General features: G+C 39.6%; 1 protein-coding gene across 4 annotated transcripts in view; it reads left to right on the top strand.

Annotated features, from left to right (window-relative positions):
- RHOBTB3 (Rho related BTB domain containing 3) overlaps window positions 1–15435 on the top strand; it is an 83503-nt gene that overhangs the window by 14458 nt on the left and 53610 nt on the right. For all 4 annotated transcript variants that reach the window (XM_082458114.1, XM_082458115.1, XM_082458113.1 and 1 more), the window contains exons 4-6: window positions 3384–3538; window positions 6597–6708; window positions 9197–9562. In XM_082458114.1, coding sequence (XP_082314240.1) covers window positions 3384–3538; window positions 6597–6708; window positions 9197–9562 — 633 coding nt within the window. The remainder of the gene's footprint in view (window positions 1–3383; window positions 3539–6596; window positions 6709–9196; window positions 9563–15435) is intronic.

Raw genomic sequence — 15435 nt, 5'->3', positions numbered from 1 at the left:
CCTTGTAAGATGTGATTACAAAGTAATTACAAAGCTAAATCTGTCTCTTCAACTCAAGGACACGTATTGCTTCTCTCCTCCTCCAATCCCTTGCAGTCTGTGGAACTGTGCTAGGTGCTCTGGTAACTCCTCTCTCCAGCTCCTTTAAGAACAAGTTCGGCAAACACAATCAGTCTCATCTCTTTCCTTTGTTATACGTGTTTTGACAAGCTTGACTGTGTGTGTGTCTTCGTAATACTTGGCTCTGAATAAATTTTTGGCTTTTACTAAATATTGAATCTATCTTTTTTTTTTTTAAGCTTTTTTCCTCTTGTATCTTTTTTTTTTAATTAATTTATTTATTTTTTGTCTGTGTTGGGTCTTCGTTTCTGTGCGAGGGCTTTCTCTAGTTGCAGCGAGCGGGGGCCACTCTTCATCACGGTGCGCGGGCCTCTCACTGTCACGGCCTCTGTTGTTGCGGAGCACAGGCTCCAGACGCGCAGGCTCAGTAGTTGTGGCTCACAGGCCCAGTTGCTCTGCGGCATGTGGGATCTTCCCAGACCAGGGCTCGAACCCGTGTCCCCTGCATTGGCAGGCGGATTCTCAACCACTGCGCCACCAGGGAAGCCCTGAATCTGTCTTTAAAGTAGAAATTTTTCTCCAGACTTGACAAAGGTGTATTCATAGCCTTAAGTTCCTGAAAGCGGGCATCCTATCTTTTCTTTTTGGAGCTCTGACAGAGCCCAGTACATTGCAAGGCTGGAATTCCTCAAAGGATTTCTAAGAATCTCAAGCACTGGCAAGATTGTAAGAATCACCCTATCAGTTCTCAAATCCATTGCTTTGAAAGAGATGCCATTCATTTTAATTCCAGAGTTACATTGTGTTTGCTTTAAAAAAAAATAGACATTTTGTGATAACACCTTGAAAGATAATATATAAGAAAAAAAATAAAAGACTACAGTGTTAACTAGAAGAATAACACTGATTCTGAAGTTCCAGGACTCTGAGGTAGGCTCATAGGAGTGAGTCCTGAAGAAGGCACCACAATTTAAGATTATATTGGGTCTTCTCATTGTTCCTGATGAAATGCTAAATGTAGGTTTATTTAATCCATAATGTTTTATTGATTCTCCTACCTAATATGTAATGACTAGGCATTTTTCCTTTTGGGTGCAAGTGAACAAAAAGAAATGTCTTCTGTGACATAGAGGAGATATAATGATTGGATATAAGGAGGCACTTTCTAGGTTGGTAAGATGCTTGTGGCTACACACAATGGAAAACCCCGCTCAGCTGGGTTAAACCTGACACTAGCTGGATTTTCCCTGAAACCAAGTTTATTTCCTAGCAATTATTTTACATTATGCTCTCTTAATTTTTCACTCAAAACACTACTGACTTTATTTTTGTCCAGAAATAAAGTTTAATAAGATGATCTGCCTACCCACCCCATTCCATCAGCATAAGGAGAGCTTTGTAGTCATAAGAAGACCTCTGTCTTCAGAAAATCAAAGGCACTGTTTATGAAGGCTTTGTAAAGAATGTGAAATACCAATGTGTTATTTTTCAAGATAGGCTAAATTGTGTTGGTAACTTTATTTGTTCTAAACCAAAAATGATCTTAGAAAAAGTAAATGCAAGAACTCAGATTAGGATTTGTTGTATAATTTAGAGAAACCAAGCTTCATTTTTAAATCACCACATCTTTGGAATTAATAATTTTTTACTCAAACTAAATTTTTATCTTATCTTTTGATGGCTCTTTATCAGGTAGAGCAACTAACAGTTTTATTGTTTCTCCATCTCTAACACACAAGGAGACTTGGACAAGTCAGTTAACCTCTCTGAGCTTCAGCTTCCTCCTCTGCAAAATGAGAACGTGAATACATGGTTTCTGAGCTCAAAATGCTTTCAGTGAAGCTAAATTATCTAAGTCGTATGTGTATGTGCACACATGCATGTTACATGTATAGTATGCACGTGCACTGAATATCCTTAGCGTGCGTGCCATGTGTACATACCTGTGCTCCATCTCTGTGCAGTTCATTGGTAGGACATTTGTTGTGTATGCTGTGGAGGGGGGTAGCCTAAATGCCCTTTCAGGACCACTGTACTTACTCCCTCAGTTACCTGGTCTTCAGGCCGCTGATGGTGAACAGCTGAGTCCCTTTCCAGGCATTATCCCTGTGCTGATAGAGGCCGCTTGCCCAAGGTTTTGCTCCCTCCACAGGGCAGCCCTCCTTTAATTACTGGCTGATGTAGGGATACAAAGGCCCAGCTTTGTATGGGGAACCACTCTAAAGGGCCGTCTAAGCTCCAGAGGCCCCTGTTGAATGGCTCAGGTCTCTGTTGCAACAGCATTGCGGTTCGAATTCTTCCTCTGCCCAGTCCTGCTTCCTGCACCCTTGAGAAGAGACGTTCCCAAGATCACCCCCCAGTAAACCTCCAGCACACCAGTCTCCATCTCAGAGTCTGCTTCTCAGGGAAGCCAGCCTACAACAACATGCTCTTTTAGAAACGGATTTACCCCCTTTTGACTTGGCTGCCTTTTGAACAATGACATGTCTGATGATGTAGCATGAAACAAAACAAAGCTGGCTGACGAATATGGAGTTGAACATACACTTTTAGCGTTATGAAGGTGTGTCCTTAGAGATGGGTTGATGTACAACATTCCCAGCCATAGGTCTGTACATGGTACAGCCATGAGTCTTGGGACAGTTCACATTTTGAGTAATTACTTTTTATTCCTTCAGTTTTTAATTTTTTAATTTTGAAGCAGAAGATAAAAAGTGACTGAATTTGATCTCTGCAGTTGAATGCTTTAGAGTTCAATAATTGAAACGTTTGGATGAATAAGAACGTACTTCATATGAAATTTACAAAGACTGGCAATTTTGCAGCCTTAGAGATTGAGGTCAAGTTGAGGATTCTATTAAAATAAAAGTATAAGATCTATTCAAACTTAGTGAATATATTTAAAGTTTATTACAAAAAAAAAAAAGCGCCAATCCGTGGTTTCTATGGGCAGTCAGGTTGTTGATTTTGTATTGATATTCAGGATGTCAAGGTTGTATAAAAGGAAGCAGGCCTGGCATTACGGGCTGATTGGTCTAATTACTATAATAGCCTTGGTAATATTCATTCACCTATTTAAAAATTCTTCTGTTTTCTAAGATCCTATTCATTCTTCTTGCATTTAAAGCTTGTTTCTCTTAGGGACCTTGCTGTTATCACTGACACTTCTTATTCAGAGTCTAGTGACTAGTGGATATACTAAATGGCCCTGAACTGTGATTCTGGCATGAGCTCTTAATTTGCTGTTTAATGTCCAGGTTGTCTAGGTACATTTTTTCATGTTTAATTTCAAAAGTCTTTGTTCCTCATATTCATTTTCTCAGAAGAGTTACCTTGCACATGCCCACTGTGTACCTCAGACAGAGGGAGCTGTGTCAGTACGACGGAAGGGATCCAACTTGCTAAAGAACTAGGAGCCACCTATCTGGAACTGCACAGCCTTGATGACTTCTACATAGGAAAATATTTTGGAGGAGTGGTAAGTGGAAATTCCAGTCACATAAATTAGAGTCATTTGTCAGGTTGGCTCTTTAGCTGTTTTCCAGAGCCTCAATTAGAACTTTAGTTTTAAAAGCAGGATTAGTTTTAACCTTGTGAAATAAAACGGGAGCAAATACAAAAAAGGTTTTGTCGGAGTAAAACTCTAATTTTACTTCTCTCTCCAAATGAAACATTTTCTGTTGTCTAATACGATACTTTGAATTTTCCATTTGATGACACTTTACACAAACCCGTGATGTCTGTTCAGCAACTGACATTTTGTCACTTTTAGTGAAAAGATTTAGTAATCTTTACACAGCTTGATGAGCCTGGCAACCTGAACCAGCAGGGCCTGAAAGTTCTCCTTCATTTCTGTCTACTACTTGAGAAGGATGATTTTTCTTCACTATGTGTGCTTCGGCAAGATTTCATATACTCCTGATTTTGCTGTAGCTCACAAAATATCCAGAGGAACTACTCGTACAAGTGGCTTCTTGTTGGACAGGTGGGGGGGAGCCAGGGTCTGCTGCTCTTTTGCAGAGGCATCCATTGGGCCCTGCAGGCATTCTGAGGCCCACCTTAGCCCACAGCACCTACGCTATGACACTAGGACTGCGTGGCCCTTGGAGAATACCTGTGGAGTTGTATCATTTAAGTACTACTGACTTTGGAACTATCTTTCCAACCCTCTAAGGAGTGACTCCTTTCAACAGACAAATCTAGTAAACATTGACAAGAGGCTTAAACCAAAGTACACCCTACATTAAGCGGGAGCACTTTGGACTTCTCCATCAGTTCCTAGCTCTTCATCAAGTACTTTATCCAGTATGCCAGACTCTTCATTGTATATATTCATGTCGAAATGTTGAGGTGTCTACAGATGACCTGAGAAATTTCATTTGTTCTGGAGATACTCAACTCCAAATAAGAACCAAAGATAAAATAAGAACCCAATATAATAGTTCTGATTTCTGTCAAATATAAATGGCTATTATTCATTCAGTAATGTAAAGAAACAATAATATCACATTAAGGAAGATACACTCACAATTGATGTTATCAATGACTGTGAGAATCTTCTGTCTTATTTGTTTAGTGATGAGCAGTGGGTAGGTAGAAAGGTAAAGAGGGGTGAAATGTAATTTTTCTGTCAAGCTGATTATATTGTAGTGGCTTAAAAAAATCTTAGTTTGTTCTAGGAATTTTACATTTCCCTGAAATTCCTAGGGAGTTGTATGTGTGTCGGGGAAGATAGTTTGGTTTCATTTGTTGGAGAAGATGGAGCTCTTGGGGGCCTTTGGTCTCCTGGTTCCCCTTTCCAGGTTCCTGACCCTGAAATTCTCAGGATCACTCTTCCCATTTCCCAACTCCCACTTTCTCTTCTTTTCTCTCATTGTTTCTCTTTGTTCCTAACACCTAGTGTTGGAGGCATGATAAGAATTGAAGGTGTGGTCAAAGTCAGGAGAAAAACTTGGCGGTTTCTTTTTTCGCTAACTCAAGACTTAATGAGAATATGAAAATAAGATGAGAAAGATCTCGTTTTAGACTCTTGAATAGTAAAGTACAACTGGGATCTTGAGTGTAGGAAACAATGGTATTTGCAGGAATATGGATGGAGTGATAATGTCAGAGTGAAAGGAGCATTTTACTATCTTGTGTTTAAGACTCGGGGAGGAGGAGCTGTGCAGTGTTACCCTCAGACCTGGGCAAGGGTGGCATGTGCCCTGGAGCTCTAGAAAGCCTTATCTGGTCCTCCTCCAGTTGCACCCCTTCCCACAGGGCACGAGTTGATGGAGCCATGGGGATGTGCCCACTACAGCTAGTAGCCCCCTTCCTGAGCTGCATCATCCATGTGGTAGCCACTGGCCACACGTGGCTGTTTATATTTAAATTAATTAAAAAATAATTCGGTTCCTCAGGTGCACTATCTACATTTCAGGTACTCTATAGCTCCATGTATCTAGTGGCTACTGTTCCGATGATTAGCACAGATGTTATAGGACATTTCCATCAGAACAGAGCAGAGAGTTCTGTGGAACAGTGCTGCGACCATGCTCCCAAACCCAGGACCCCAGAATTCTCTGACCAGCTGGCTCTGAATCTGTTTCCCAGATCTGTACAGGCCTCTTTCCTGGGTCTGTCCTCCTGAAGGTGGACTGCATAGCCGGTGTTTGCACCCCTAGTCCTGAGTGATGGCTGAGGGGTGACTGCATATGGGGAGCGGGGGAGGGCACAGTGGATGGAGCTTGGTTGTATAGGTGTGGATGTCCGCCTGTATGCACCAGCCTCCTCAGGTGAGGAGGTGTGGGGTGGAGGAGCGGGAGAGAAGAGGAGGGGTGGTCTTGGGTCCCAGGAGGTAGGGGCCAGCTCCCCCTGTGCTGCATGAAACTCCCGAGGACTCTAAGAATTTAAATCTGAACATGGCCTTCCAGGCTTTAATGATGACATACTGTTCAAAGCAGGAGGACAGAATATATTTTACATAACAGTTTATTTTCTTGATTTACAACGCTTAAATATTTAGGTATGTGGTATGTGGACCTCCATTTGTACTTTTGCCCCAGGCCTCATACTCCTGGAGCTATGTAAGTGCATGTGGTTAAGATTTTTAATTTATATAATAAATGATGTATTTCAAAGTAACTTATTCAGGAAAAGAAGTAGAGGGCGTGTGAACTTTCCTAGTTGATATGGGTATATGTGACATAGAACCAGATCTGTTCTTGCCTTGAATTTCTCTAGTATTAGTTGCTGTGGTTGCCCACGGGATGGTTATTGGCAGTCACACAGTTGTACTGCTTGGCTTTCTTGATTATTCAAGAGAAAATACAGTTCCTGATTGATTGATAGTTTATGTTTAGACAAGGCACAATCTGTTCTGCTTGAAAGATTTTTTTTTTTTTAATAAAACAAATTGTTTAAAAGTGTTTGCTAAAGCATACATGTAGTTGGTACTGGCATTAAAAACACTTGGCAGATGTGGTTTGGGGTACAAATAATCATGTCAGATACATCATTTCATTGGAGCTTTAATTAAAATTTGATTCATGTTTTAGTTGGAGTATTTTATGATTCAAGCCTTAAATCAGAAGACAAGTGAAAAAATGAAGAAAAGGAAAATGAGCAACTCGTTTCACGGAATTAGACCACCTCAGCTTGAACAACCAGGTGCATTTATTAGCCAATGTCTAGACATTCAGTTGATATTTATTGTAGATCATTTCACAAGTCATAGCAATTGTTCTCAATTTTGAGTGTGTTCAGGACTCATTTGGCATTTTGATTCAGTAAATCTGGGATGGAGCCTGAATCTGATTTTTAAATAAGCTTCCCAGATGATTCAGAAGCAGGTGGTACCTGGACCACATTTTGAGGACTGTTGTCTTAAAAATTTGAGCCTATGGATTCTTAAAAATAGTGTGTGTGGTAGAGAGCTGTTCTAGATTATAGTCTAATGAGAAATAACCAAATGTAATGCATGAAACTTGAGTGGATCCTGGTTCAATAAAAACATCTAAAAGATGTTCTTGGGACAGTTGGGTAAAATTTCAATATGGACAGGAAATTAGATGATATTATGGAATTACTGTTAATTTTTTTATGTACGATAATAGTATTGTGGTTAATAGAAGAATGTCCTTATTTTTAGGAGATAAATGTGAAAGTATTTAGAACTGAACTATCCTGATGATTACAACTGACTTTTAAATGGTTCATGAGTGAGAGAGAAAATCTAGAGATAAAGCCAAAAATGACAAAATATTAATAATTATAGAATTTAAGGGCAAGATATATGTGTGCTCATTGTATCACTCTTTCAACTTTTTTGAATGTTTGAAAATGTTCATAATACAAGGTTAGAAGACAATAGTTAAAAATAAATAAAATTACATCAACTGTTATCAGAATTTATTGCATAATTTTGTGATAGCAATGGTAGACTAGTACTCTATTCAGATCAATTAATTATGGATATTATTTTAAAAAGGTACTTGATAAATATTTGTTGAATGAATGAATGTAAGTTAACAAACCAGGAAAGTATAAATTTGTACAGGAAGTCAATTCCAAGTTTTAAAAAATGTGGATACATAGACCATTAAATTGACTTTGCACTTAGTGGTGTGCACAGTGAAAGGGGCGACATGGTCTGTTATGTAGCAAACACTGGAGCCTTAAGTACTTTCTGGATGAGAAGAAGAGTGGGGAATAGCCAAATAAATAATATTGACAGATAATTTCTTAGTTCTTGTTAATCAAGAAGAGAAAACATACCAGTTCCTCAGAGAAAGCAAAGTATTTCATGTCATTTAGCACCAAAAGGAGTTTCTCCTGTGGGTCTTCATCTGGGGACGCTAGGTGGGATAGTGGGCAGGGCCTTCAGGAGTGTCCTGTCAGCAGTACAGCCTCAGCTTCCACAAGACTGTCTCTTGTACCCCTTCCAATGGGAGAGCTGTGGAATTGCACTGATTGTAACCCAGGGTCCAGTCTGGGTTCACACTGAACATAACCCAGTCTGGGTACACGTTTGTTCTGGTGCTGACTTGTTCTAAGGACAGATCCTGGGCTCTGGGGCATGTGGCTTTCAAACTGTTCTCAGACTTTCAGGGTCTGTAAGGTGCCTCTGGCAGTGGAGAGGAGGCTGGGTAGGGTACAGTGCAGAAAGAGCCTGGCCCCCAACCTACCTTGTTGTTGTCCATTTTGTAGACAGGAGTTTTGCTTTAGAATAAAATTTTGCTTTAGAATAAAATTTTTATTCCTGAAGAAGTTTGAATTGCACTTGTTTAGATGGTTGCATAACCTTCAAGCAACCCTTCACAGATCACACTGTCCTCAGCGCAGCTGTTGCAGAGAGTTCACAATTAGGACCTATGATGAAGGCCTAGGGTGTGGTCCTCTGTGTGGAGGTCCTGCATTTGATGGAGGCTAATCTAATTTTGTTAGCAGTCACACTAGGAAATGGAAGGTAACATCCCCTCTTGGAACTCAGGGAGCCTAGACAGCAGTCTCCCTGAGGTGTGCTGAGGGGAAGGAGCTGGTTCTCGGGAAGCATAGTGTTTTACTAGGAGGAAAAAAAAATTTTAGCATCAGAATAAAATGTTCACGATGGTTTCAAACAATAGAGTCTAAGACTCTGAGCCCTAGCTTTGAAAGGCTGCAGTTTTAACAATTTATCCCTCCACCTCCATTTCTAGTCCCAGAAAGAAAACAACTTCAGATGTGAGGTTGGGTTCTTCAGAACTTATTCAGTAATTTCTTTGAGTTTTTTTATCAGGTGAAAGTAAAGGATGATGACAACGAACATACTAAAATTCAGTATTTGGAGAAGAATTTTACTTTGGGACACACGTAGTGAGAAATGCTCTTTATGGCATTAGTACATTTTTCATTTGCACTACACAAAGTAAATACAGTATTTCTGTGTGTCTGTTTTAATCCCTGGATAATTAGTTTATATGTGTTTATAATTAGATTAAGCTATACAGAAAGTGCTGTTTTATCGGTCAAAAATGGCCAAATATTGGCAACTTCATATAGTTCAACCTAATAATACTAAAAAATATTGTCTTGTTGTGTTTAAAACAAACCGGAAATGATGGGGGCCCATAGACCTAAAGAATAATTTATTATTTATTTTTTTTCTTCTTTGAAACAGAAAAAATGCCTGTCTTGAAGGCTGAAGCATCACATTATAACGCTGACCTGAATAACTTGCTGTTCTGCTGCCAGTGTGTGGATGTGGTGTTTTACAACCCAGATTTAAAGGAAGTGGCTGAGGCCCACAAGATCGTTCTCTGTGCCGTCAGCCATGTTTTCATGCTGCTTTTCAATGTGAAGAGTCCTGCTGACATTCAGGATTCCAGTATCATCCGAACTACCCAGGATCTCTTTGCTATAAACAGAGATCCTGCGTTTCCAGGTGCTAGCCAGGAGTCTCCAGGCAACCCACCCTTACGAGTCATTGTTAAAGATGGCCTCTTCTGTTCTTGTTTATCGGACATTCTGCGCTTCATTTATTCAGGTATCTTGTCAAATGATTCTGGCACATTCTCATAAGCTTTTGAAATGAAGTATGGCCTGTGGTCTCAGGTATAGTGGTTGGTTTTACATTTCTCTTCTTTCTACCATCTGAGGTGACGATTATACATGAAGTAGTATTTGCTTTATCGATAGGAATTGGTCCAAGCTTTCTGTCTCTTTACAAGTTTCCTTGCCTTGGTTTTAAATCTACTTGTAAAAACAATAATCTCTTTTCCTATTGAGCAGCTATGTTAGTATTTTATTTTTAAAAAACTCCAAAATATGAAAATACAAGAATTTATTGTCCATTTTAACTTTAAAGAAATAAAATACTTCAAGTATATATGAAAATAAGTGTCTTTAGCTGCTTATTCATTTTTTTTGTTTGTTTGACCCAGATTTTGGAGGAAATTGAGGAGAGAAGTTAGCATGGTCATTGCATTCAGTTTAGCAACTAGAAACAGTTGCTAAAGTTAGTCTAAAGTTAGTTCAAGCTGAGATCTGATCAACTTTGGCTATGATTATTTTAGACTTTACTTCTTTTATTTACTGTGCTCTTTGTAAGATTCAGCTTATCAATTGTTTTTCTTCTTGTCCTTTTAAAAACTGAGTAGCATGTATATTCTAAGGATTAGACTCTTCATGAGTTATTTTAGCAGATGAACTGAAGGTCTCACATCTAAGTGTCCTATATAAGAATGGAAAAGAATGGATGTAAAATGATTTTTAAAGTAAGCATCTAAATATACATTTTCTGAAGATTTCTCTCTTTTTTTAAAATTATTTATTTATTTATTTATGGCTGCATTGGGTCTTTGTTGCTGCGTGCGGGCTTTCTCTACTTGTGGTGAGCGGGGGCTACTCTTCGTTGCGGTGCGCGGGCTTCTCATTGCGGGGGCTTCACTTGTTGCGGAGCACGGGCTCTAGGCGCACGGGCTTCAGTAGTTATGGCTCGCGGGCTCTAGAGCTCAGGCTCAGTAGTTGTGGCGCACGGGCTTAGTTGCTCCACAGCATGTGGGATCTTCCCGGACCAGGGCTTGAACCCGTGTCCCCTGCGTTGGCAGGTGGATTCTTAACCACGGCGCCACCAGGGAAGTCCCAGATTTCTCTCTTCTTTAGTTTTCTTTTTCTACTTGGAATCATATGCTGATGAATTATTAGGTTGAGGTCGATCCTTCTCTGGAATGTGTCTGGAGAAACATTTATGATCTGTTTTTAGACTTCAGAATTGCAGATTGATGACAAGTTTATAAAAGTTTGGAAACAAAGAAAAAAGTATTATTTAGCGTCAAAGATTTGGGTAGCCTTCAGTTGAAATGATTGATGTTAAGATTTCCCTTTTTTTCATTTGGGTTGTGGATTAAAAATATACGTATTGGAGTAGAATGTGGTGGTAGGTATTAAATCCATTGTTCAGTGACTATTGGCTTGGAAAAGGCATAAATAACCACTCGTAGAGAGCATGCCAGCACAGTGCCTTCAGCGTGGAGGCTTCTCTGTAAGTGTTGGTTGAACTAGTGAGTAGACGCTAGTAGCTGTGAATCATCCTATGAATAAACCAGATAAGTTAGAGACTTCATTTAGTACTACGGATTTTTATGTTTAAACTTAGAATCTCACAGTTCAGAATTTAAGACTAATTTTGAAAAACCAAAATGTTTACATGTTAAAAGAAAAAAATGTCTGTAATGATATGTCAGAGAACCATGAAGGAAGTGTTTGGCTTTTCTTTTCAATGAGTTTGCTGTTGAAATTATAAATTATTTAGCAAGTTTCCCACAGTATCCATTAAATACTTTCAAAGGCACACAAACACTTTGAGGTCAGTTTTATCCTGTTTAGTATGGTAGCAATAAAATAGCTAGATGTCCCTCCAGTGACAGAACCTGCTTGTCTTTCTCCTAGGGAGTAATTTTTTTTTTAATTGTAAAATTAATACTTGTAGATTGGAAAAAAGGGGAAAAAAAAAGAAAAAGTTCTCCTCATCCCCCAGTCCCCTTCCCCGGAGTCCATTATAACTTTTTCATGTGTTCACTCTAATGCTTTTTGAAAGAAATTAATATATTGAGACACTTACATTAATGAAAATGTAATTTTTCGTGATTGCTGTTTTCTGGGAACCACAGGTAGTTTCCATGGCTGGAGCATAGAGTGGGAGGTGATGGCTGGAAGGAGCTGAGGCTGGCAAGGCCAGTGGGAGCTGTTCCTAATGTCCTTAGAAGCTGATCTAGAATTTTATGCATGATCAGACTGGGCTTTAGAAAGATCATCTCTGGTGATGGTGGGAAGATGGAATAGAGCAGGCAAGACAGGAGTCCAGTCAGAAGGCCCTGTTATTCTGGAGCTCAGCCTTAGGAAGGCCAACATTCTGAAAATAGGTAGTTGGTTGGTCTTGCGGCTTGTCCATCATCTGGACCGGTGGTTTTCAAACCTTCAAGTGCATACAAGTCACCAGGTGATCTTGTTAATGTACAGATTCTGATTCAGTGGGACCAGGGTGGGGCATGAGGTTCTGAATTTCCAACAGTCTCCAGGCAATGCTGATGCCATGGCCCACAAGTAGCTGCAGCACCTGCTCTTGGAAGAACTGGGACCAGCCACAGCGGATAAGGGCCTGGAATTCAGCCCAGAGGCCCAGGAGAGGAACCCAGTTATTAGTCTCAGGGCACAGGGTCAGAATGGAGTCAGCTGCGAGGCTGACTGATGCGGAGCTGTCTGGAACTGGGGCTGTCTGTGCCTTCTTGTAACCCCTGCCTGAAGTTGGGGAAAGTGAATGCTTAGCGGTTGGGTGGAAACTAAGTGAGCCTGGGAATAGTGATTAGAGGGCAGAGGGGCATGATGGCAGGGAGGAGTTGCTGAGCTACAAGCCCTTGAGCAGTTCAGAGCACAGGCTTCGTAGTCTGATACTGAGCTGTAACGTTTCTGCTCTGAACTCTGCTTGTATGTGACCCGGTCAAGAGGTGGTGTCAGGTATGAGCAGGGCCACAGGCCATTGACCTGGGGCTACAGGGAGACCCGGATGTGGGTTGAGGAAACGGGAAAATAAATGCTTCAGTAGGTACCTGTTAATTATTCTTCAGTTATTTACAAAGTATAACTTTAGACTCAAGCAAAAATGATATTGTTTGCTGTGTTTAAAAGACATTAAAGCTATATTTGCACAGTAAAGACAGTTTTGAAAAATGCAGAAAATTTGTTAAATCAACCAGATTCCCATTCTCAAATGTCTAAACGTTTATTGATGTTTTGTTTTACCCTTTTAGTCTTTCTGAATAGGTTACTTAAAAAAAAAAAAAATTTTTTTTTAATCAAAGCAAACTAAAATATTAAACCTAATTTTTGTTTCTTAGAGACTTCAATAATGAGGCCAGGCTTGTGTGTTTTGTTTGTTTGTTTGTCTTATTGTTGTTGAACATTTAAAAACTTTTGAACAGAGCACAAGTCTTAAGACCCAATTACACACTGGTTTCCTCACAGCAGCCCAGGCCTGTCCGCGGGTTTTGTAGGGAACCGCAGAGGACAGGAGCCAGTTGTACTCACGTCAGTTGGGCTGGGATGCAGAGGCAGAACTCCATGACAGGGCGTACTTGGGAATATTTGTCCTGAGCAAAAACATGGGCTGAAAAACCCTATTAAACCTATCTCCTGCTTTATAAAAAAAAAATGAACCAAATTACAAAGACTGTCTTAATTCTTTTTAAATAACATGCTTCTTTTTTTTTAACCTTTAGGAATTTGAAATTTTGTAGGTATTGTGTCACCATGGACATTTGGGTCCTGTATTTAGGAAGGGCCTGTTTAATCCTCTGGTTAAAACTTTACCCATATAATAAAGGCTTCTGTTTATTTTCCTATTCAAATTTCTGAGCAAACAGATACAGTGAAAGTGTGTATGTTTTGCATATGTTAATTTCCTCTTGGAAACTGTTAACACTGCCTTAATGTCTGAGTACTTAATGGCTAACACTGAAGGAGGAATAATCTGAAAAGTGAGGCCGGCAGTTTCCTGGTCTTGAGGAGTAATCCTTAAATGGTGTACAATTGTAACATTCTTACAATACACTACACAGTCTTTATGCTGGCAAATTCCTGAGTCAAGGGATCTCAGATGGTGAGGAATTGAAGTCTTTGTAAGAGGCTCAAGAATTTAGTTTTGAGCTCTTCCTGCCACAGATGGCCCTTAGAATTTCACATCACTTAATGAAATGCTGCCAAAGTAAATGAATCTGTGGAAATGAGCATAGTATTTTCCAGCTCCTGAAATTATTCTGCACTGCATGAAAACACAGCTGAATGCACAGTGGTAGACCATGCTCTCTAAGGGTCTAAGTAAATAGGTGCTCTGAGAAGTTAACTAAAGAAAATCGCAGTCAGTTATGCAAGACAAGTTCTAGAGCTCTGCTGTATGTACAACATTATGCCTATTGTTAACATAATGTATTGTGTACTTAAAATGATGTTAGGAGGATAGATCGCATGTTAAATGTTATTACCACACACACACACAAAAAAAAAGAAAGAAAAGAAAATCTTAGTCTGACTGTTGCTTTATTAGGACCTAAGTGTCAAAGATGGTTTGATTAGCATTTCTAATTATGAAAACAGCCCAATCATTAGAGTGCCCTTATGAACTAGTCTTACTTTCCTTTTCAGTTATTGGATCTTTCTGTGTCTGTTCTCAAACAGATTGGTGGACTGTAGAGATTTACCTGCTACTAATCCCATATATTTAGATTTGATGCTTGCTTTCTTTCAAGTACTCTTCTGAATGGAGATGTATTGTGTAGATGTTCTTTAGTTAATATAACTTTACTTTTAAGAAACAATGTCTGTGCTGTCCTTTAACATGCATGAGTGTAGACAGTCAAAACTACATACGTACACTGTTTGTTGCATGCCACTGACCCTGGGTTTTGATAGTGGATGAAATGTCTAAAGGAAGAGCAATAGTTGTCAGCTCTCAATACACATTAGAATCACCTGGGAGGCTTTTAAAATTGATGTCCGGGCCCCAGCCCCAGAAATTCTAATCTAACTGGTCTGGGGATAAAACCTCCAATGGTATTTTATAAACGATCTCCAGGTAAATGTAATGCACAGCTAGAGGTGAGAATCACTGGCTTAGAGTGAATTTTCTTGATTTGAGGTCCCTTGGCTTCTAAGGGGTTCTTCTACTCCTAACATTTTTTTAAAATATTTTTAATTACCTTTTTTATTATTTAAAAATTTTTTTAACATCTTTATTGGAGTATAATTGCTTTACAATGGTGTGTTAGTTTCTGCTTTATAACAAAGTGAATCAGCTATACTCCTAACATTTCTATACAGACTGCAATGTCTATATGTGCATTGGAAATTTTCGGGAGTGGTGAGCCAAAAATTTATCAGATTGTGAAAAGAGTACGTGACTTTAAGTTGAAAATCATTAGTTGAGGAAGAGGAAAACTACTACACTTCGCTTCTGTCAGCATTCTTGTCAAGGGCAGGTAAGGAGAAGTTTAAAGATAGGCAAACATGCTAAGTACTGCAGGGCTCAGCTGTAATGAGGCCTGAGAGCAACTGGACTGTCAATGTGACTCTTCAGATGAGCTTTGGATCTCCTTGGTACAGCCTGGCTGCAATTGCCTGATCTCATTGGTTCAATAAATATTTATTCTGTGCCCTCTCCACTCCCCGGTATTCATGAAGGCATCTGGCAAAGCTCTGGGTACATGAAGGGAAACATCAGAAGAGCTAGATTGAGAGTAGATAGAAAAGGATCTCGAGTTACCCAGAGAGGTGAAGCGACTTGCCTAAATTAACACCAGTCATTACTGGCAGAGATAAAACTAGAAACTGGGTCTCCCAGTTGTGTCTACACCTTTTTGAGTTATA

This window comes from Balaenoptera physalus, assembly GCF_965194825.1.
Source record: "Balaenoptera physalus genome assembly, chromosome: 3".
In the NCBI taxonomy this organism is placed as follows: domain Eukaryota; kingdom Metazoa; phylum Chordata; class Mammalia; order Artiodactyla; family Balaenopteridae; genus Balaenoptera; species Balaenoptera physalus.
The sequence above is the reverse complement of the archived record's forward strand: the minus strand, read 5'-3'. Positions and strand labels throughout refer to the sequence as shown.